This window comes from Abramis brama (assembly GCF_963993115.1).
Source record: "Abramis brama genome assembly, chromosome: 13".
NCBI classification, from domain to species: domain Eukaryota; kingdom Metazoa; phylum Chordata; class Actinopteri; order Cypriniformes; family Leuciscidae; genus Abramis; species Abramis brama.
In genome coordinates, this window is record NC_139975.1 from 3,410,261 (window position 1) to 3,429,574 (window position 19,314).

Sequence of the window (19,314 nt, forward strand, 5' to 3'; positions counted from 1 at the left end):
GAGTTACAGTAATTCGGCAGTCTCTACCATGGTAATCTGTTTAGAACTGATAAGAATGTAAATGTGTACCTTGAAATGCAATGTAAGTCGCTTTGGATAAAAGCGTCTGCCAAATGCATAAATGTAATGTAAATGTTTACAGTATTGCATACATACTGTAATGTAAAATACTGTATTTGATGCCATCTGTCTCCCTTCTACTGATGCATCTCTGATCAATCTGATGTTTTACATTCATTGACTGTTTCCTCTCCCTTATACTCTATTCTGCTTTACAGTATTTGCACAAATGGCAAATTTCTCTCTCTCTCTCTCTCTCTCTCTCACACTCTCACACACACTCTCTCACACACTCTCTCACACACACACACACACACACACACACATGCATGTGCACACACTTTGAACATCATGGTGGTTATTATCTATAATCACTTATGTAAAAATAATTAATTACATTTGGTTTTCCATATCAGAAATTGCAAACAAGTTCCATAGAAACTGTGTAAACTGTGATCTGTTGTAATATTAGCACTAAGAGTTTTGAAAATGTACACCTAACTTGTGAAAATAGTACCAAAGCGAATAAAAAAAACTGTAAGAAAAAAAAAAGGCAAATTCACTGTAAAAAAAGGGATTTTACTTGAATTAACATGTCTATAATCTTTAAAAAAAACATTTAAAAATGACTAATTCTTTAAGAAAAACATTTTTTTTTTTTTTAATTCAACTTTAATTCAAAATAAAATAAAATCAGTAAAAAATAATTTAGAAAATAAATATAAAAATAATTAAATTATATTTAAAAAATTATAATTAAATATAAAAATAATTAATTATAATTAAAAATTAAAGTAAAAAAAAAAACATTGATTAAAATAATTTTTATGTAAAACAAATAGCTTTGAATTCCTGAGAAATCTGAGTTGAGTGAGTGAGGATGGGAGATCAGGATAATTCTGCGCAGTGGTGCGGTCGACTAGATGTTTGATCTGCAGTGTTTTGTTGTTTCGGCTGTAATGGGTTTGTGACATTTCTGTCTCCACGCCTCTCCTCTGGAGATCTGAAGTACGGGCCATTTGCACAAGTGTAATCGCTCAGCGAGAGATGAAGCCCGTCTCGTATCCTTCTGAAAGATTACAGCAGTGTTTAACATGCAGCTCTGGGTCTTTCTCCCGGAGGATTAGAGGAACACAGAGGACAAGCCGGATCTGACTCCAGACGTACTTTTGGCAAAGAAGCCTAAAACGATCAATAACTCAAATACACTCTTAAAAATAAAGGTTCTTTACTGGCATCTGTGGCTCCATGAAGAACCATGAAATGAAATGAAAGGTTCTTCATGGTGGAAAAGGTTCTTTATATTACTCAAATGTTCTTCACACTAAGAAAGAAATGGTTATTTTAAGAACTGATCACTGAAGGGTTCTTTAGGGAACCAAAACTGGTTCTTTATGTCATTCCCAGATAATGGGGAACATTATCAGAATATTCTGGAAAGGTTCTCTCAAAGTTAGGAACAAACGTTCTTCCAGTGATGTTAACAAAACGTTCGTTCAAAGTTATGTGGTCTTTAATAATGTTCTGAAACATTAGCACAAACACTTTATTCAGGGACGGACTTACTAATTTGGGGACCCAAACCAATGCTCTCTCTCTCTCTCTCTCTCTCTCTCTCTCTCTCTCTCTCTCTCTCTCTATCTCTCGCTCACTCTCTCTCTCTCTCTCTCTCTCTCGCTCTCTCTGTTCTCTCTCTCTCTCGCGCTCTCTCGCGCTCTCTCTCTCTCTCTCTATCTCTCGCTCACTCTCTCTCTCTCTCTCACTCTCTGCTCTCTCTCTCTCTCTATCTCTCGCTCACTCTCTCTCTCTCTCTCTCTCGCTCACTCTCTGCTCTCTCTCGCTCTCTCTCTCTCTCGCTCACTCTCTGCTCTCTCTCTCTCTGCTCTCTCTATCTCTCGCTCACTCTGTCTCTCTCTCTCTCTCTCAGCACTGAACTTGTTACCTTTTTTGGAACCTTTATTTTTAAGAACGTATCATATGATAGATTTTTATTCTTTAGTATTGACCTCATTAAACTGTAGTCAATAATTGTATCTCTTAAAACTCATCTTTGATCACCAAAATGACATATTTAAGCGTTTTTTTTCCTTGAAAAAAACTCTTCATGCCTTAAAATATCTTGAATGTAACTCGACACCCTTGCCTCATTTAGTATGCGCGGTTCTATGAATATGCAAATGAGCCCCGCCTCCACTCACTCACTCAGCTCAGTGATCCACTGGTTGACGATCACACGTTGATCTGATTGGTTACAAGGTAGTTTGTGACGTCAGAAACACCAGCGATTTCAAAGCGAGACTGTCTTTGGTTCACTGCAGTTTTAAGGAGAAAATACTCAGCAATGGTGTCGACTTATGAATTTACACATGGTTTGTCTTAAAGCATATTAAAAACACCACATAGACATATAAACAACATTAAAAACTGGATTTTCACTTTAAATCTTGATTATGATGAACTTGTTCTTAAGTTTCGGCGTTGGTGATGTTAATCTGAACTCTTATTTCAAGTGAAAATATGAACTCGCCTCGATCTCCTGGTACGAGCTGTTTATCATGGCAATAAGCATGTTGAGCAGAACCACCACCATGGTCACGTTGTAGATCCCATAAAGCACGTAGCCGATGTTCTCGATAAATTTATGATCATATTTCAGAACCACAGAGGACACTTCAGACAGCCCGAATATGGACCAAAAGAGCGTTTTAAAACTCTCCTCAACCCTGTGAACACAGACGAGAGGGAAGAGAGAGTTTACAGTCAACATGAAGCTGCGCTAACACGTTTTACATCAGTAATGTGATGCGAAACTGATATTTAACAAGAAAAAGATGCAAACACAAAAACACAAAGGTGACAGAAAAGCGAAACCATTTTTGGTTCACCAGTTAATAATCTGAGATCCACAAAAAATAAACTTTTGTGCATTATAAGTTAGAGATTCTTCATGGAATCACACATAGCAAAAAATAAGCTTTATTTTTAAGAGTGTGTTTTATCTTCAGGAATTGTGTGAAACATTAAAGCACATTGTAACATCAGTAGAAAAGTAAAATCATTTCAGAGGCAGAGAAAGATATTAAATATTTATAAAACAAGCTTTTTTTGTGTGTCTGGAATAATGTGCACAGATGAATTTTGATTTAATGCCAGTGTTATTTATATACTATTATAGTATTTATTCATATTTTGAATTAGCTTTTATTTTCATATTTTCAAGTTTAAATCATTTTTGTATGTTTTTGTCAATTTTATATAATTTTTTCTTCAAAAAAACAGCTTTAATGAATTTTATTTCAGTTTTAGTAACTTTAGCACTTGAACTTAAAAAAAAAAGGAGAAATGTTGCCTTGGCAAATAACTGAAAGAAAATTAGTATATAAAAAAAAACTATAATTGAAATTGAAATGACTGAAAATGTTTTTTAAAAATAGTTTTAGTTATAGCTAACCATTACAACACAACAAAATATAGTTTGTTAATGTTTTAATTTATTTGTATTTTTATTTTATTTTATTTTAACATTAATTTTAGTTAAAGTTGTAGCAATTTTGTTGTTTTTGTCATTTTTATTAGTTTTTTTTATTTATAAAATATGTATTTTTTAATAAAATAAGTATATAAAGTTTTTTAATGGTTTTTTTTTGGTTTTAGCATCAGTGTTCTTTTAGTTTCTTGAGATCATACAATTATATACAATTTATTTTTTAAATTCACTTTAATTTTAGTTAAAGTTTTTCCATTTTTATTAGTTTTTTTATTATTAAAATGTCTATGTAAATTTTATTAATTTTTATTATTAGATGATTTAGTTTTAATTATTTTAGTACCAGTGTTATTTTGGAATAATGTGCACAGATTTTGATTTAATGCCAGTGTTATTTATATACTATTATAGTATTTATTCATATTTTGAATTAGCTTTTATTTTTATATTTAAGTCATTTTTGTATGTTTTTGTCAATTTTATATAATTTTTTCTTTTAAAAAAACATTGTTTTTCTTTTAACTTTAGAACTTGAACTTGTAAAATGAGAAATGTTGCCTTGGCAAATAACTGAAAAAAAATTAGTATATAAAAAAACTGTAATTGAAATTGAAATGACTGAAAATGTTTTTTAAAAATAGTTTTAGTTTTAGCTAACCATTAAAACACTGTTTCATGTTGACTTTAAATATGAACTGGCTTAGTGGTTGGTGTGAGTAAAAAAACACTCAATTACTGTAAGTACTAGATAGTAAAACGGACAACGGCGTAACATTTCAACATTTGTAAGTAAAATCCGCTGGGATTGTAGGAGAATGACAGCAATGTAAATGTATTTTCCTGTGTAAATGAACATCCTCCGCTCAGAATGATGCGCTCTATTGTTTGAGTACATACATTAGCTGACTTGTCAGACTTGTTTCATCACTTCTTGCTCGCTGCGAAACAAACCTCGTCCTGTCGGAGTCACTCTGCTGTGAAATGAGCTCCAGCACTTTTGATGCGGGAAAACCAAGAGTTCATTTCACAGGACTGACACTTCCACTGTATCTCCGCCTGAGAGACCACATGTTCGAGCGGACGACCATCTTACACTGATGTACGGTCACATTCACTGTGGGAGGATGAGTAACATACTCAGTCAAAAAAGGAAAATTCACTGAGAAAAAAAGGAATTTACTTGAATAAAGTTATTTATATCTTTATTTTTTTTTTTAAATAAGTTATTTAAAAAAATTATTGTATAATTAATTTTTATTAAAAAATACAACAAATTCAACAGTAAAATGGTTAAAAACCATAACAAAATAAATACAAATAATCCTAATCTAAAAAGATAAAATAAAATATTTAAATTTTATATTTTTAATATTAATTTAAAAATTAAACATTTTAATAGTTAAAAAAAAAATCTGTTATAAAATATTTTTAAAAATCATTACAAAATCTGATTACATTTTTTTTTTTTTTTTTTTTTTAAATAAAAAATATTCCTTTGATTTTGATTAAAAAAATAATTAGAAAATTCCACTTAACATGTTTTTAAAAATATTATAAAATAAATACAAACATTTAAAACAATGAAAAAATATTTTAAGATATTAAAATGATTTTTATTTGGTAGTACTTAGAAATATGTGTTAAGTGTGTCAGGATGGTCGACTAGTACAAGAACATGTGGTCTGGTAGACGTGACCTATTAAACTATTTATACCTGGTTATCTCAACTAGTGCGCTTTGAAAATATGTAGTTATGCACATCCCTGATTGTACATATTTTTGTGCAGTAATGTTTCCTCAAACAATATATTTTGCAGAACATGGACACTGACAAAAACTGGTCTTGAATTTACTTTCAAACAATTTCCAATCAAAAATTGCTAGTAAATTTCACAAACGGCAAGTAAACATGAAATACTGAAGTAGAAAGACTGAAATAGTATTCTCTTGTAAATAATCTCAGTGCATGTCACTCACGTGGTGAAGGCGGGATTGACCTTTGCCCCCAGATAGTATGAGTAGAGGATGAACATGCCGATCATGAATGCGAGGAAGACCATGATGAAGAGCACCATGAACTTGAAGATGTCCTTGACGGTTCGGCCCAGGGAGATCTGGAGCGGCCCGAAGCTCTCGTTGGCCGGGAGAATGTAAGCGATGCGAGAGAAGCTGAGGACCACAGCGATGGCGTACAGACCCTCGGAGATCAGCTGAGGGTCCGACGGAAGCCACTTATCTCTCGCTGAAACAGTCAGAGGAACAGTAGTGTGTTTAAATGTTAGATAATTAATCAGGCTGGTGTATCGGTCTATCAGTGTGCCAAGGGGTGGTTGATTATGATTTGACTTTTCTAACTTTAGTTAGTGTGTAATGTTGCTGTTTGATCATAAACAACATCTGCAAAGTCACGACGCTCAAAGTTCAAAGCAAAGGGAGATATTTGCTTTTACAGAAATCGCTTTTTAAGGACTACAACAAACGGCTGGTAGAGACTACACCACATTCCTCCCGGGTAAGTGACATCACCAACCCTAGAATTTACATAAACCCCGCCCCCTGAACACGATTTATAAATTATCAAGACAGAATATGCTAATCAATGACTAGAAGATAACTACACATAAGCTTCATAAATTCATCAACTAACCATTCAGAAATGTCCTGTTGCTTCTACATGTTGTCACTTCTTCTTGAGTCTCTCCATCTTTCTGACTCCGGTTTGAACATAAAAGGCTAAAAGTTTGTGAAATGTTCAGTGCATGTGTGTGTGAGGTAAAAGGACACAAGCTCTTGTAGCTCCGCCCCCTGTGCCGGGAGCAGCAGCTCATTTGCATTTAAAGGGACAGACACAGAACAGTGCGTTTTTGCTCACCCTCAAAAAGTGACAATTTTAACATGCTATATAAAAATATCTGTGGGGTATTTTGAGCTAAAATTTGTAAACTTATTTTACATCTTGTGAAAAGGGCATTATACCACCCCTTTAAAAGATTAATGTAATTGAGCTTACATTTTTGGACAAAGGCAAGGATCGCGTGTCACAGTGAGCATTATGAACAAATGTTTAAGATGATATATTATTGTCCAGTGTTGATTTAGAATCTCGGATATACTGATTTGATACAATATAGTTTGTTAATGTTTTAATTTATTTTTCATATTTTATTTTCACTTTAATTTTAGTAAAAGTTTTAAGAATTTTGTTGTTTTTCATTTTTATTAGTAAAAAAAAAGAAAAAAAAAAAAGTCTCTAGTTATATTAGTTCTTTTAATTTCAATGAGATCATACTATAGTCTTAATAATACAGAAGCCACTTGTCTCTTGCTGAAAGAAGGTTAGAGGAACAGTGGTTCGTTTAGATGTGTACTTGATCTTTCATTTTTGGAAAAAAACGTTTTAGTTTTAGTTCCAGTCAAATAACCCTGTTTATTAATTCAAGTTAAACTAAAGTTAAACTAGAAATGTTGCTCTGTCTACTAGCAGAAATAAATCAATTCAGAAAGTATTTCAGTTAATGTTTCTTCTGTTTCAAGTAAGAAAAAGATTGTTAATGGTTTTAGTTTTAGTTAACGACAGTTGTCTAATTATAGTGCGTTAAATTCCTTAACTTGATTTTCTCTATATACAATGGTGTCCACATCAGCAAATCCGTGCATGTAGAAAACTTCAGTGTATTTAATCATGTTTTAAATCATAATACTACCAAATCTCATGTATATTTCAATGTTTTAAAGGGGCATTGTGTAATATTTAGGAGGATCTGTTAACAGAAATGCAATATCATATATATAACTCTGTTTTCAGTGGTGTATAAAGACCTTACATAATGAACCGTTATGTTTTTATTAGCTTAGAATGAGCATATCTCTCTACACACACCGCGGGTCCGCTTACATCAACATGTTTCTATGGTGGCCCTGAACGGACAAACGCGTTTCGTCACTATGTTGTTCTTCAAGAAGCAGGCTAAAGTCAGCGGATAAAACACTGACACAATGATGAACAGGTGACAATAATATTCACAATAACATTGTTTTACTGAATAATTAAGTAAATCTAATTTCTTAATCTTTGTAAAGAAACCTCATTGATTAACTGGCTACTCTCTGTTGTCTCAGGCGACGACATCACTTCCTGTCGGCCACCATAACTTCTGTTGGGTGCAGTTCGCAACCTCACCACTAGATGCCGCTAAAATGACACACGGGCAGTGTGTCACTTTAAGACATTCTCTCGGAGTGACAGCAGCGCTCAGACTCTCCTCACCGTATGTGAAGTATCTGATGTCTGGTGGCAGTGTGACCAGCGAGAGGTCTGCGGCGTGGATATTCTCATCCACATACTCCTGGGCTTTCATGGCCTGCATGAAGGCGAAAAACCGTGCGGTGAACGCGGCGATGAAGATGGAGAGCATGCCGAAATCCAGAACGTTCCAGAGCTGCATGATGTATTCCCTCGGTCCCTCCGTCCACAGCTCTTTACACTCCGACCACATCATTCCTGCAGAAAACACAGCGATTCTGATACTCAACCATGAAAACACCACATTTTTCATTATCAGCTGTTATGGTGTGGTTGAAAATAGAACTTAATCTAAATTGTTTCTTGTGGTGAACGCCATGGGATTGTACAATTTTCCCAGTTGATCAGACAAGACAATCAAAGTGCAGAAAACTGATTGTGGACTGAGCTCATGCGTTTTCATATTGAGATATGAGGACATAAGAGATGAGAGAGAGATTTAGACAGAGAAAATTAATCATGCAATCAAAGAGCTGGAGGAGAACACAGTCTGACAGGGAAATCACTGTATGATAATCTTCTGTATGAAGCCTCAGCAAATTCTGTTAAAACGATGAACTACATTTGCATTGTACTTTAATGCTTAAGTTAGAAGAATGCCGAAGGAAATCCAAGTAATACATCACTCAATTTAATCAGACACGGAAAGCATGCTGGGATAGAACTGTGATTTAATCTCCAAAAGTATAAATCCATTACTTCACCAAACTCCCACGAGAGAAGCCAGAGGAATCAGTGAGAACAGGAGCTGGTGTTGAAGCGAGAAGGTCAGGGGTCACGCTGAGCCCTCAACCGTCACCACTATAATCAACCTTCCCACACACACTTTACCTATGTTACACTAGCATGAGCACTAGAATCACATTAACATTCTGAACTCACACTTTAAAGCTGCAGTCGCAGTTTTTCCTCTTTGTCGCCATCTCTGTTCGAAATCTGTAATTGCAGTTATTCGCGGAATGATCAGCTTTACGTGGGTTGTGTCTCGGCACGGCACAGCGCGGATGAATCCGATGTTTTGAGGAGAATGTGCGGCTGTCAGTCGCCGCCGGTGTGGATCATTTGCAATCACAGATTCTACTTTTGGGAAGTTTGACCAACATAAGAATTTTCACCGGAAAATGTCGTCTGAACAAGTAACATCCACTTTTGTTCTCACCAACTCAGGGAAAAAAAGCATTGCAGTAAATCTCGCTGATTAAATCTAACGATGGCTTATATCACGTCAAACTGTGCAAATTATACTTTGTTCTCAAATTGTTAATGTTAACAACATCAGCATTGCGTGACTACATTTAATGTCCTTCCGATATTATCCTTGTTTTCACATGGGCCGGTCGCAGTCTCTTTTTTTCTCTGAAGTCTTTCTCGTTTTACAGCGGGTGAATCTCCAGTTGGTGATTGTCGTTTGAACCTTTCTGGATCCGCCATTAAATTTATACGTTTAATTATATCAAGTGCTGTGAGAAAAGGCTATAAATCTCCACCTCCAACATACGAGAAAGCTGAGAGTCTTTAAATGTAATCAAAATTGACAATTCTTATTTTTTATGGAATATTGCAGTATTTATTCTAAACGATTTATCTGTGTACATTATTATTGTTTTAATAATCTTGAATGAGAATAAGTTCCTCTCGCAGCATCTCTTCTCTTCTCTGATGATGTGGGCGGGGCAACCTGTCACTCACATGAGATCAGCCAATAGCAAACCACAACCATCCAATCAATTCCCCACAGACAACATCAAGCCCCGCCCACATTTGTTCTTGTTCCAGAAGCGTTTCACTCGGATATACGTCACTTCCACTTCATGCACTTTAAGTGTCCATAGGGCGACACTCTTCTGGCTTGTAGAGTGAAAAATAACACCACTAATGGACTCCACGCATGGTCACTTTCACAATCCAAGCAGGTTCGATCGGTTAACACACAGTGAGGATGGCTTTTTCACGTTAACATTTCAAATGTGTCGTCATTTACTGAGAGCCTGTCACTCTGTCACTATCAAGGTGGAAACCAAACAACACTTTTTGGATTTTTGCACCATGCAAGAGAACAAGTCACATAGTATCATGAATAATTAAGAGGCACTGCAGCAATAGTGCAGGAACGAATCACATCCTCACGTTGATTTCAAACCTGGAAGAGGAAAATAGTCCCCAAAAAATCTCTAAACTTACTGCTTTCCTCTCAAAATGACAAATAACAGATGCACATATGTGTTTCAGCTAAGGACCGATATTGTCCTGGCTCATATTATCCTGCATTGAAACAGCAAAACATTTTCTTACACCAAATGTAATGAGGTGCACTCATTGTGGGAGAACTCTCTGAACCACAAACCAAATGGGAACTAAACTCAATCCAATCTGAGCTCTCTCAATGATGCATTGCCTGCGAAAAGCCTCGCATTACTAAATCTATTTCACAATACGACAGTGATGAATGAACATGACTCGCTGCAAATGGCTAGAAAATATTATGCTGAACAGTGCCTTTCTGCTTGCTTTTTTTGTTTCTTGACGTGAGTGTGGAACTGTGCCTTCCTAAACGATAAGATACTAACTAGATTAACTACAGTCAAGAAGCCCTTTAAAAAAATAAAAGTAGTAAGTCACGCTACATGTTACTTAAAAATACCTAAACTCATAAAGGCTGTTTAAGGAGGCAATACATTTTAATATATAACTGTTGGAAAATATATAACTAATGGTATAGATTTACACTATTGTTAAAAAGCTTGAGCTAAGTAATACTTTTAATACTATTAATACTTTTATTCAGCAAGGACACATGATTAAATTGATCAAAAGTGACACAGTAAGGGCCCTAATTTTAACGATCTGAAACGCAATTATCAAGCGAGAAACGCAAGTAACTTTGTGTGCGGATCTCGGGCGCTGTTGCTATTATACCGGCGGGATAAATGACTCTTGCGCTCGACGCAAATCTAAAATGTGTTGGTCTGAAGTAGCTTCATTACTCATAGGTGTGGTTTGGGCGTAACGTGAAATAAACCAATCAGAGCGTCATCTCACATTCCCTTTAAGAGCAGGCGCGCTTGTTCCATGGCGGATTGCTATTATAACGGCGGATTTGCCAGGAGCCGTTCACAGCCGAGGAGACCGACGTTCTCGTCAGGGCCGTAAAACACAGAGAAGTGACATTGGGGATGGAGAAACACACACAGATTAGCTTCGGTTAAACAGGCGTATGATAATTTGGGTAAATGTGTAAGCTAGATTTATGCCTGTTTTTTCACATCTTCATGGACACCACAATGATTTCCCTCGTGTGGTAATATTTTTCCTTGTAATTATGTATGGTTTTCTAAAAATGAGAACTGCTGCGTCTGTGTGTAGATGAGAGAAGCAAAGTGTATGTGCGTTGTGCACACGCTACATTATGGCCAAGCATGCGCCCTTAAAATAGCATCTGAATAACATGCGCAACGTGCCACTGACTTTAGACGAGGTTTCTTCTGGTCTGTGGCGGAATTGTTTTCTGAAACTGCAAAATAGCACCAGGGAACGTTTGCGCCGGAAGACGCTTCCTCTTTTCCCTGAACCGCCCCGGGAGCGCAAGTTCATTCCCTAATTTACCGACGTGCGTCTGTGGAGGGAAAAGTCCGCTGTGCGCGGGTGCAAAATAGGAATGATACATGTGTCGGTGTACAAAGTCAATTGTGCTGGGTGCAAGATAGGGCCCATAGTGTTACAAAAAGTTCCATTTCAAATAAACGTTGTTTTAAACATTCTATTCATCAAAGACTGGAGTATTGATGCTGAAATCACAGGAATAAATTACATGTTACTATATATTCACATAGAAAATGTACAATTATTTTGAATTGTAATGATATTTCATTGTTTTTACTGTATTTTTGATCAAATAAATGCAGCCTTGGTGAGCAGAAGATACTTCTCTCAAAAACATATGAAAATCGGACCAACCCCAAATATATTCTTCGATCAGAGCAATATTTATCAGGTGCAAAAATAACAGAATTAATCTTGAACAGATCATTTACAGTAAATACTGAAACTGAAAAACCTAGTAGAAAATGTTGTGATTAAACGAAATATGTTAAAACTAAAGAACTGAAAATGTGTAACTTAATATTTAATTGAAATGAACTTTCCGAATGAACTGATTCACTAAAATGATTCACACTTCCCAACACTTCTCGCTGTAGGAAAGCAGGTTAGAAAAAGCTTCACAGTTTTGGAAACAGATGAGCAATGGCTGGTCATGCTACTGAAAACTGTAGAAGCGTCACTATTTTTTGTAAGTTGTTGCCCGGGAGGAAACAAGTGTTTGAGAAAACACATTATTTTCATTCAGTTCAGAGATCACTGGCTCTAATCCACTCAAACTCTCACTCTCTGTCAGTCTCATCAGGACAAAACGATTGAGAGGTTCATTGATCGTCCTGCTTTGGTCCTGGAGTGAGGAACTCTATTTCTGAAAGTGATAGATTAGTACCTTAATTAAATGTCCTATATTACTAAAACTGACCATTTTATATATAAAAGGACAGTCACAAATGAGATCCTAGTCAGTAATGAGATAAAATCCTCATCAAATGTCTAAATCTTCAAGTATACATACTAGCTGTACAAAGGGATATCATGTAGTGTTGAAATCATATAAATTAAAGCTACAATATGTAATTTTTTCCGCCGCTAGGGGTCGCTAACCTCTTACAATAACAAAGGCGTCGGTTGATGACGCATAAGCGGAATTATGGCTCTTGTCGTCATGCCGATGGATCTAATAATGTTTATGGATGAGTGAATACACTGATGTGTTTAACATGACTGTGGAATGAAGCGGCGCGAGTGCTAATGAGAGACAGATCTCAGCGCCACACGCGAGTCCCGCGGATATAAAGGAACGAGGACATTTCATTCTACCGAACTAACTTACCCGCTAGTGCTGAATAACACTCACACAGGGCAGTTTATTAGACGAATGACACTTGTGAGGGAACGCAGCGCTGTTTCACTCGCTCTACACTATCACACTAAACTGCATTTGAGTGTGTTAAAGTTATAATGTTATTCTGTGTGTTAGTTTGTCTGTATGAGACTAGCAGTGAGCGAGATCAACATTAGCATAACATACTGATCATATTCTAACATTTCATCATGTTGAGCTGTATAACATTGATTAGTTTTATGTACATTAGCTCACCTCTACATTTGCGCATCTCTGTCAAGTCTAAGTTAGCCGCGGACGCTAGCTCTCAGCATCTCGAAAACGCCACGCTGATATTGATCCTCGTTTTAGTTCTCCTTTTGTCCCAAAGTCTGCTTGCCATGATCCATAATGTTTGAACGAAACAACAACAGCGTGAGCGCGCCGCTAGACGCAACGCAGTTGTCCACGTCTGTCGCCATGGTTACTATGGCAGAACGAGCGGAAACCAGGATAACGCGGATATTACGTCATTGACCGGCGACACTGAACAGGGACGAGCCATTATTTAAAACTGGAATTTCTCTGAAATTAAAAATTGGATATAACATTTTTTGGATATTTTATTACAAAATCTTACACATTGTAGCTTTAAATATTGATTACAAGCATTGCCGATGTCATGCATTACCTGCAACCCAGACCATGATCAGTATTTCTGTCCAGGAGAATTGTGTGGTCTTGACTCTGAAGATCTGGAGCGGGTAGTCAGTGACGGTGACGTTGGGAAGGGTCGTGATTCCTTCAAACCGATCGGACGCATTGAACACCAGCAGACACAGGAAGATGATGAAGGAGGCCGCATGAGCAACAAACTTCATAAAAGGACTGCGCAGTATTTTACCAAGCTGAGAAAACATGGAAAAGATCAATGGCAGATCAACAAAATATGTTTAATAACAATCACAGACTCACTACACTGAAAAAAAGAGGGAAGGATTTACTTTTTGAAACTCACAAACAATTACAAGAAAACAGCAAGTAACAATAAAAAAAAGTGAAATTTTTAAGTAGAATGACAAACTAACTCCAATAAGCTTTTAATGAAATAAATAAACTTAATAATGAATTTTTCTTTTTTACATTGTAGCTTTGCATGCATCTTAAACATGACAATTTTAACCATGGCATATATAGCAACACAAGTAACTTCAGAGTTGACAACTGCAGAGAAAACACTACTAAAATAGAGTGGAAGGTGATGTAGGACCTGATTTCACCAAGTACCACATGTTCCTGGATCAACTTCTTTGTTGATACTAGAACAACATTCCAATCAACCAATCAGATTTGAGGAACAGGTTTACAGTTCATGTCAAGTTTAGGCTCACAACCAGGGTTAGGTGTTTCTATACCAGTGTTATTCACCTATCATTTCCTACTGATTTTAGGGTAACTTATGGGTAGGGGTAGGTTTAGGGGCAAGGATATGGTTAGCATTACATTTTGTTGTTTCAGGATCCACAAAACATGTCGACCCAGGAATGTGTCTAACTCGGCAAATTCAGGATGAGATCAGGACGCTTCCCATTGTTGGCTGTAAATTTGACAATGCTCAACAACACCATTGGATCAAAGCTCTGTCAATGCTTTGGCAATGTAAAGCCTTTTTACCAGGCTAATAGAGCTATGAATTAGCCTTTAATAATGTCTAAATATATATATTATAAATATATATAAATATATATAGAGGTCTGCAAGCCCGTCAGGTGGCCATGAGGCCCGACACCCTGAGTCCATTCGGGCCGGGCTTTTTTGTGTTTTTTTTACATTTAACATTTACATTTAACATTTATGCATTTGGCAGATGCTTTTATCCAAAGCAACTTACATTGCTTTTCAAGGTACACATTTAAATTCTTATCAGTTCTTGCTTTCCCTGAGAATCGAACCCATGACCTTGGCGTTGCAAGCGCCAAACAGTGAACAATGAATGATAACTAACGTACATGTAGCCTAACGTTACTCAGTTCAACAGATTTTTTTACATTTTATTATTATTATTATTTAACGTTAGCCAGTTGGCGAAGAGTTCAACTCTCAGTAAAGTTACTTAAAGGACAATTCCGGCGCAAAATGAACCTAGGGGTTAATAACACATGGGTACCGAGTCAACCGTTCTCTGGGATGTGTTTTCATGCTAATCGAACGTACCCAGTTTTAGCTCGAACCCCTGATTAGCTTATAACGCTAGTATATAGGGCATAGAGTAAGTAAAAAGAAATCGCTAGTTAATACCAGTAACAAGGCTCAAAATAGCCAGTTAATACATGCAAACCGATGTCTTTCTACATGCAAACCGAAGCATTGAGAACTTTGTAAGTGTACAGACAGTTTAATAAGAAGATACTTCATAAAGACAGACCGGAATTGTACTTTAACATCAAAAAAAGGTAGGCTATAAATCTTTATTTACTTATTTGCTGCTGGATCACATAGCTTGGATATATAATATTCTCTACTGCATATTCTCTTCTCTATGCTTATGCTTCTCTGTAATGGACAGTCTGTATTAATATTTGTGGGCATGATTGTCGGTGGTGGTGGTTATGTTTGAGGCCTATAATAAAAGTTTACCTCTTAGTAGCGTGTGTGTGCGTGTGTATCAGAGAGCGTGCGTCAGAGAGAGCTTAAAGTGATATTGATGATGGTCTCGGGTCGGGTTCGGGCAGAAAAATTGCAGACGTTGTCGGGCCAGGGCCGAATTAGGGCTGGATTTCTTGGCCAATGCAGGGCTCAAATACACAGCCCTGTTTATATAAAGGGCTAAATAGCCATGATATTACAGATGATATATATGTGTGTGTAAAAGCGTCTTACCCTACTGCACGGGGCAAACCAATACCCCACAGCTAGCAGGGGGAGTCCCAGTGCCACGACCAAAACCACCAGAAACTTCACGGGAATGGTTTGCTCCCGAAGACCAGACAGATTCTCATACCAGATCGTCAACAACTGCTGCTGACAGTTCGGATGAGCCACAAACTGAAGAAAGAGAGGCACATTTGTGGCATAATTAACACTACTGTTCAAAAGTATGTCAGTATTTTTTTATTCATGTTTTTATTTAGCAAAATGCATTAAATTGATCAAACGTGCATAAAGACATTTATGATGTTACAAAAGATTTCCATTTCAAATAAAAGTTGTTCTTTTAAACTTTCTATTCATCAAAGGATCCTGAAAAAAAGCATCACAGTTTCCACAAAAATATGAAGCAGCACAACTGCTTTCAACATGACCAGAAATGTTTCTTAAGCAGCAAATCATTTCTGAAGGATCATGTGACACTGAAGACTGGAGGGTTTTTTAACGTTGGATTATGCAAACTGGTTAAAATTAGCTGTTTAACACTGCATAAAAAATTCTGTCTCGGCTATAAACACTGAAATATGTCCTTCTTTAAAACGATGGCTTTGCGTGCGATGATGGCATCTTGCGAAGTTTGCTCAAGACGTCACCATAGCAACAAACCATCGAGACATCCCAGCAGACACACAACTCATCTGGAGCGGATGGCGCAGAAAAGGGTTCCGGTCATTATTATGTTATGTGGAATCACTGAAAAATTAACTTAGAGAGCATGCATTATTCCTGTCAGCAGGAAGAACAGAAGGACAGTAAAGAGAGACTCTGGTCCAGTCCTCATTTCAGTTATTCAGCAGATCTTTCTCCATTGATGACCATTCAAAAGTAGCTGTTTATATATATATATTGATCCTATGATGCCGGTTATATATATATATATATATATAAAACCGGCATCATAGGATCAATTCTCCTTGATATTGGCTCATTTTGAGACGGAGCGACTGTCAGGCACGTCCAAAAGTGAGTTTTGAATTTAGTAACTTGTAAACCTGTGCTGACTCGAGTTGTGAACTATTTCAGATGGTTCAGTCTGATTTGGTAAACTGGTTCAACCAGTTCACTAAAAAGAACCGGTTCAAAAGATGATGAACTGGACATCACTAGCGCTATCAGAGTTCCTCTGAACCCCTCCACCTCCCCAGCTCCACCTGCAGAAATCTGCAACAGGATTTATGTATGTCTTCTTATGCAGCAGCAGCATTATTTACACGCTCACGGCAGTGTGTGTGTGTGTGTATTAGGGCTGTCACCTTACGTTAGAAAATCGATTGCACAATCGATCGGACCAACCAACACAAGTTTCGAAAACGAAAATAGGGAATCGATTTTAACGGCCTTCTCTCGGAGCGCGTCCAGCTCGTCACGATACACCCGCAGCGAACGCACGTCACACAGCAACGGCAGGCTCTGACACACACACATAACAGCAGATTATACTTCTGCATAATGTGTCTCTTTTTACTACAAAACTGTGAATTCTGCCGGTATTCAGACAGTCTCATGCATTCAGATACAGATTCGGGCTCCGGTCTTCAATCGCCTACGTAGGCGAAATTTGTTGGACATTTCTAATGGTAAACACAGCCATGTTGAAGCCTGCAGTGATGTTTTTCATTGATGTTATGGCAGTCCTCTCTGCTTATTGTTTTTTCGAGAATGTTGCACTCCTGTTTGTCATTGTGCACGAAACTTCACGCCAATAAATCATCAGGAATATTGCTTACTTGTGCGCGTCTCAAGCCTTTACGTTCGTCCTAATGCCTGTTAGTTGTCTGTGGATTTGCCTATATTTGGCGTTTAAAATGAAAACGTCTTTAGACATGGAAAATCGATTTTACAATCGATTCAATGAACACTTATGTCTCAAAAATCAAACAGGTTTTTTTTTTTTTCACAAAAGTGACAGCCCTACTGTGTATCTTTTAGAAGTAGCAAGACCAAATCCATTAACATAGCCATAGTCGATAACATGCTAAAACTATTCAGAGGTGTCATGATTGAAATCTAATTAATAAAAAACTACAACAGTACCTCAACGATACTAAAATAGCACTGTTTATTACAGTATATGTTTTAGAGGCTCTTAAAAGCATGACATTGACTGTTTTTGACATAACAGCCAGGATAGTCATATAATATCAGCAAATGACATCTTGCAGATTACATTTTTAGTCAGAATGCACTCTGTCCATCAGTTTAAAGAGCGTTTTGAAGCAGAGAGTGTATGGTTGAAGTTAGTAAAATGGCTGAAATCATTCACAGATTTTTAAAGATGCCTGTTATGAGAAGTTTATTTTAGTTATTTCAAACAAAGTTCTCCATTCCACCCCAGGTGTGCAATCCAACATGTGTTTTCTGGGCCACGTACACACACACACACCGCCACTTCCCGTGTGTCGGACGGTCTGTATTAAGGTAGTAGGTTAATTAACTTCAATCCCCAGAGAAAAACAGGTGTTAATTTCACGGCTGTCCTATAAACCCCTTCCTGCCATAAATTATGAGGCTCAGAATAAATGACTTGAAAATACATCCACATAATTAAATGAAAGTATGAACTCGGGACGAAAGAACGGCTATGAATAACAGGCCACAATTATATTACTGAGAAGAGGACAGAAAACTGAAAGACTGAAAACGGGGACAATCAGTTTTTAATGCATTCGGTTTCATTTAAACAGTATTTAGCATATTCATAACTATTCATGCTGTAAAAACAACATTACAATAATATTACCATGGAAGTACCATGTAGCATCTAAACTGCCTATATAATGTAAATTATATTTCACATTATTAATCCTTTTGCTATACTTTTGATAAAATAAATGAATTGGTGAGCATAAGACACTTCTTTCAAAAAACTTCTTTTGACATTTTTTTTTTTAGCTGTCGTGTATATGTATATACTAGAGCTGTCAAATGATAATTTTTTTTTTTTTTTTAAAGCTAATTAATTACTCAATGTGGCGATGAAAACACATTAAATCTGACAAAGAAATAACCCTCAAATGATCGTTTAAAGTCATTATTGTGTTAAATGAGAAAAACATCAAATAGACATTAAAAGTAGCTTTAAAAAGTACTTTAAAAGTAGCTAAAATATTTTATTTGATTCAACAGAATTTATTACACATAAACTCTTATGTACTAAATTATGACTGAGTTTTTGGGTAAACTATACCTTTAATAGGTTTTTTATTAATATTGATTTTTATTTATTTATTTAAAGCCACACCGTGTAACTTTTCAACCTTCATAATATATTACCAAGACCCTTGTGATGGTACATCGACTTACAATAGGTTGAATGACACGTCTGCCATAGCCTGACGGGGTCTATATCGCTTTTACTGGCACTATGTAACTTCGGGGTTCGGGTAGTAACCCGAGCACAAAAAGAACTACAAAATTCGACTGCTTTACGGCATACGTCACTTCCCCCACCACTTCCTCAAATTCAGACGTGAGCGTTTATATACTGTCTATGGAAGTGAGATGCCAACCAGCGTTTGTTTTCGGCTTTTGTGCGTATGTTTTTGTCATGGGGGCTGTTGTGTTTAGACCTGACCACTTCATGCGTTTTCTCAGATGGGATAGCTATCCGATCGT

At 36.6% G+C, this 19,314-nt stretch overlaps 1 protein-coding gene across 3 annotated transcripts in view; it reads right to left on the minus strand.

Moving 5' to 3' along the window:
• trpc3 (transient receptor potential cation channel, subfamily C, member 3) overlaps positions 1-19,314 on the minus strand; it is a 51,574-nt gene that overhangs the window by 12,457 nt on the left and 19,803 nt on the right. For all 3 annotated transcript variants that reach the window (XM_084133087.1, XM_084133086.1, XM_084133088.1), the window contains 5 exons: positions 15,652-15,816; positions 13,463-13,679; positions 7,815-8,048; positions 5,525-5,789; positions 2,588-2,783 (listed from right to left, as the gene is read on the minus strand). In XM_084133087.1, coding sequence (XP_083989213.1) covers positions 2,588-2,783; positions 5,525-5,789; positions 7,815-8,048; positions 13,463-13,679; positions 15,652-15,816 — 1,077 coding nt within the window. The remainder of the gene's footprint in view (positions 1-2,587; positions 2,784-5,524; positions 5,790-7,814; positions 8,049-13,462; positions 13,680-15,651; positions 15,817-19,314) is intronic.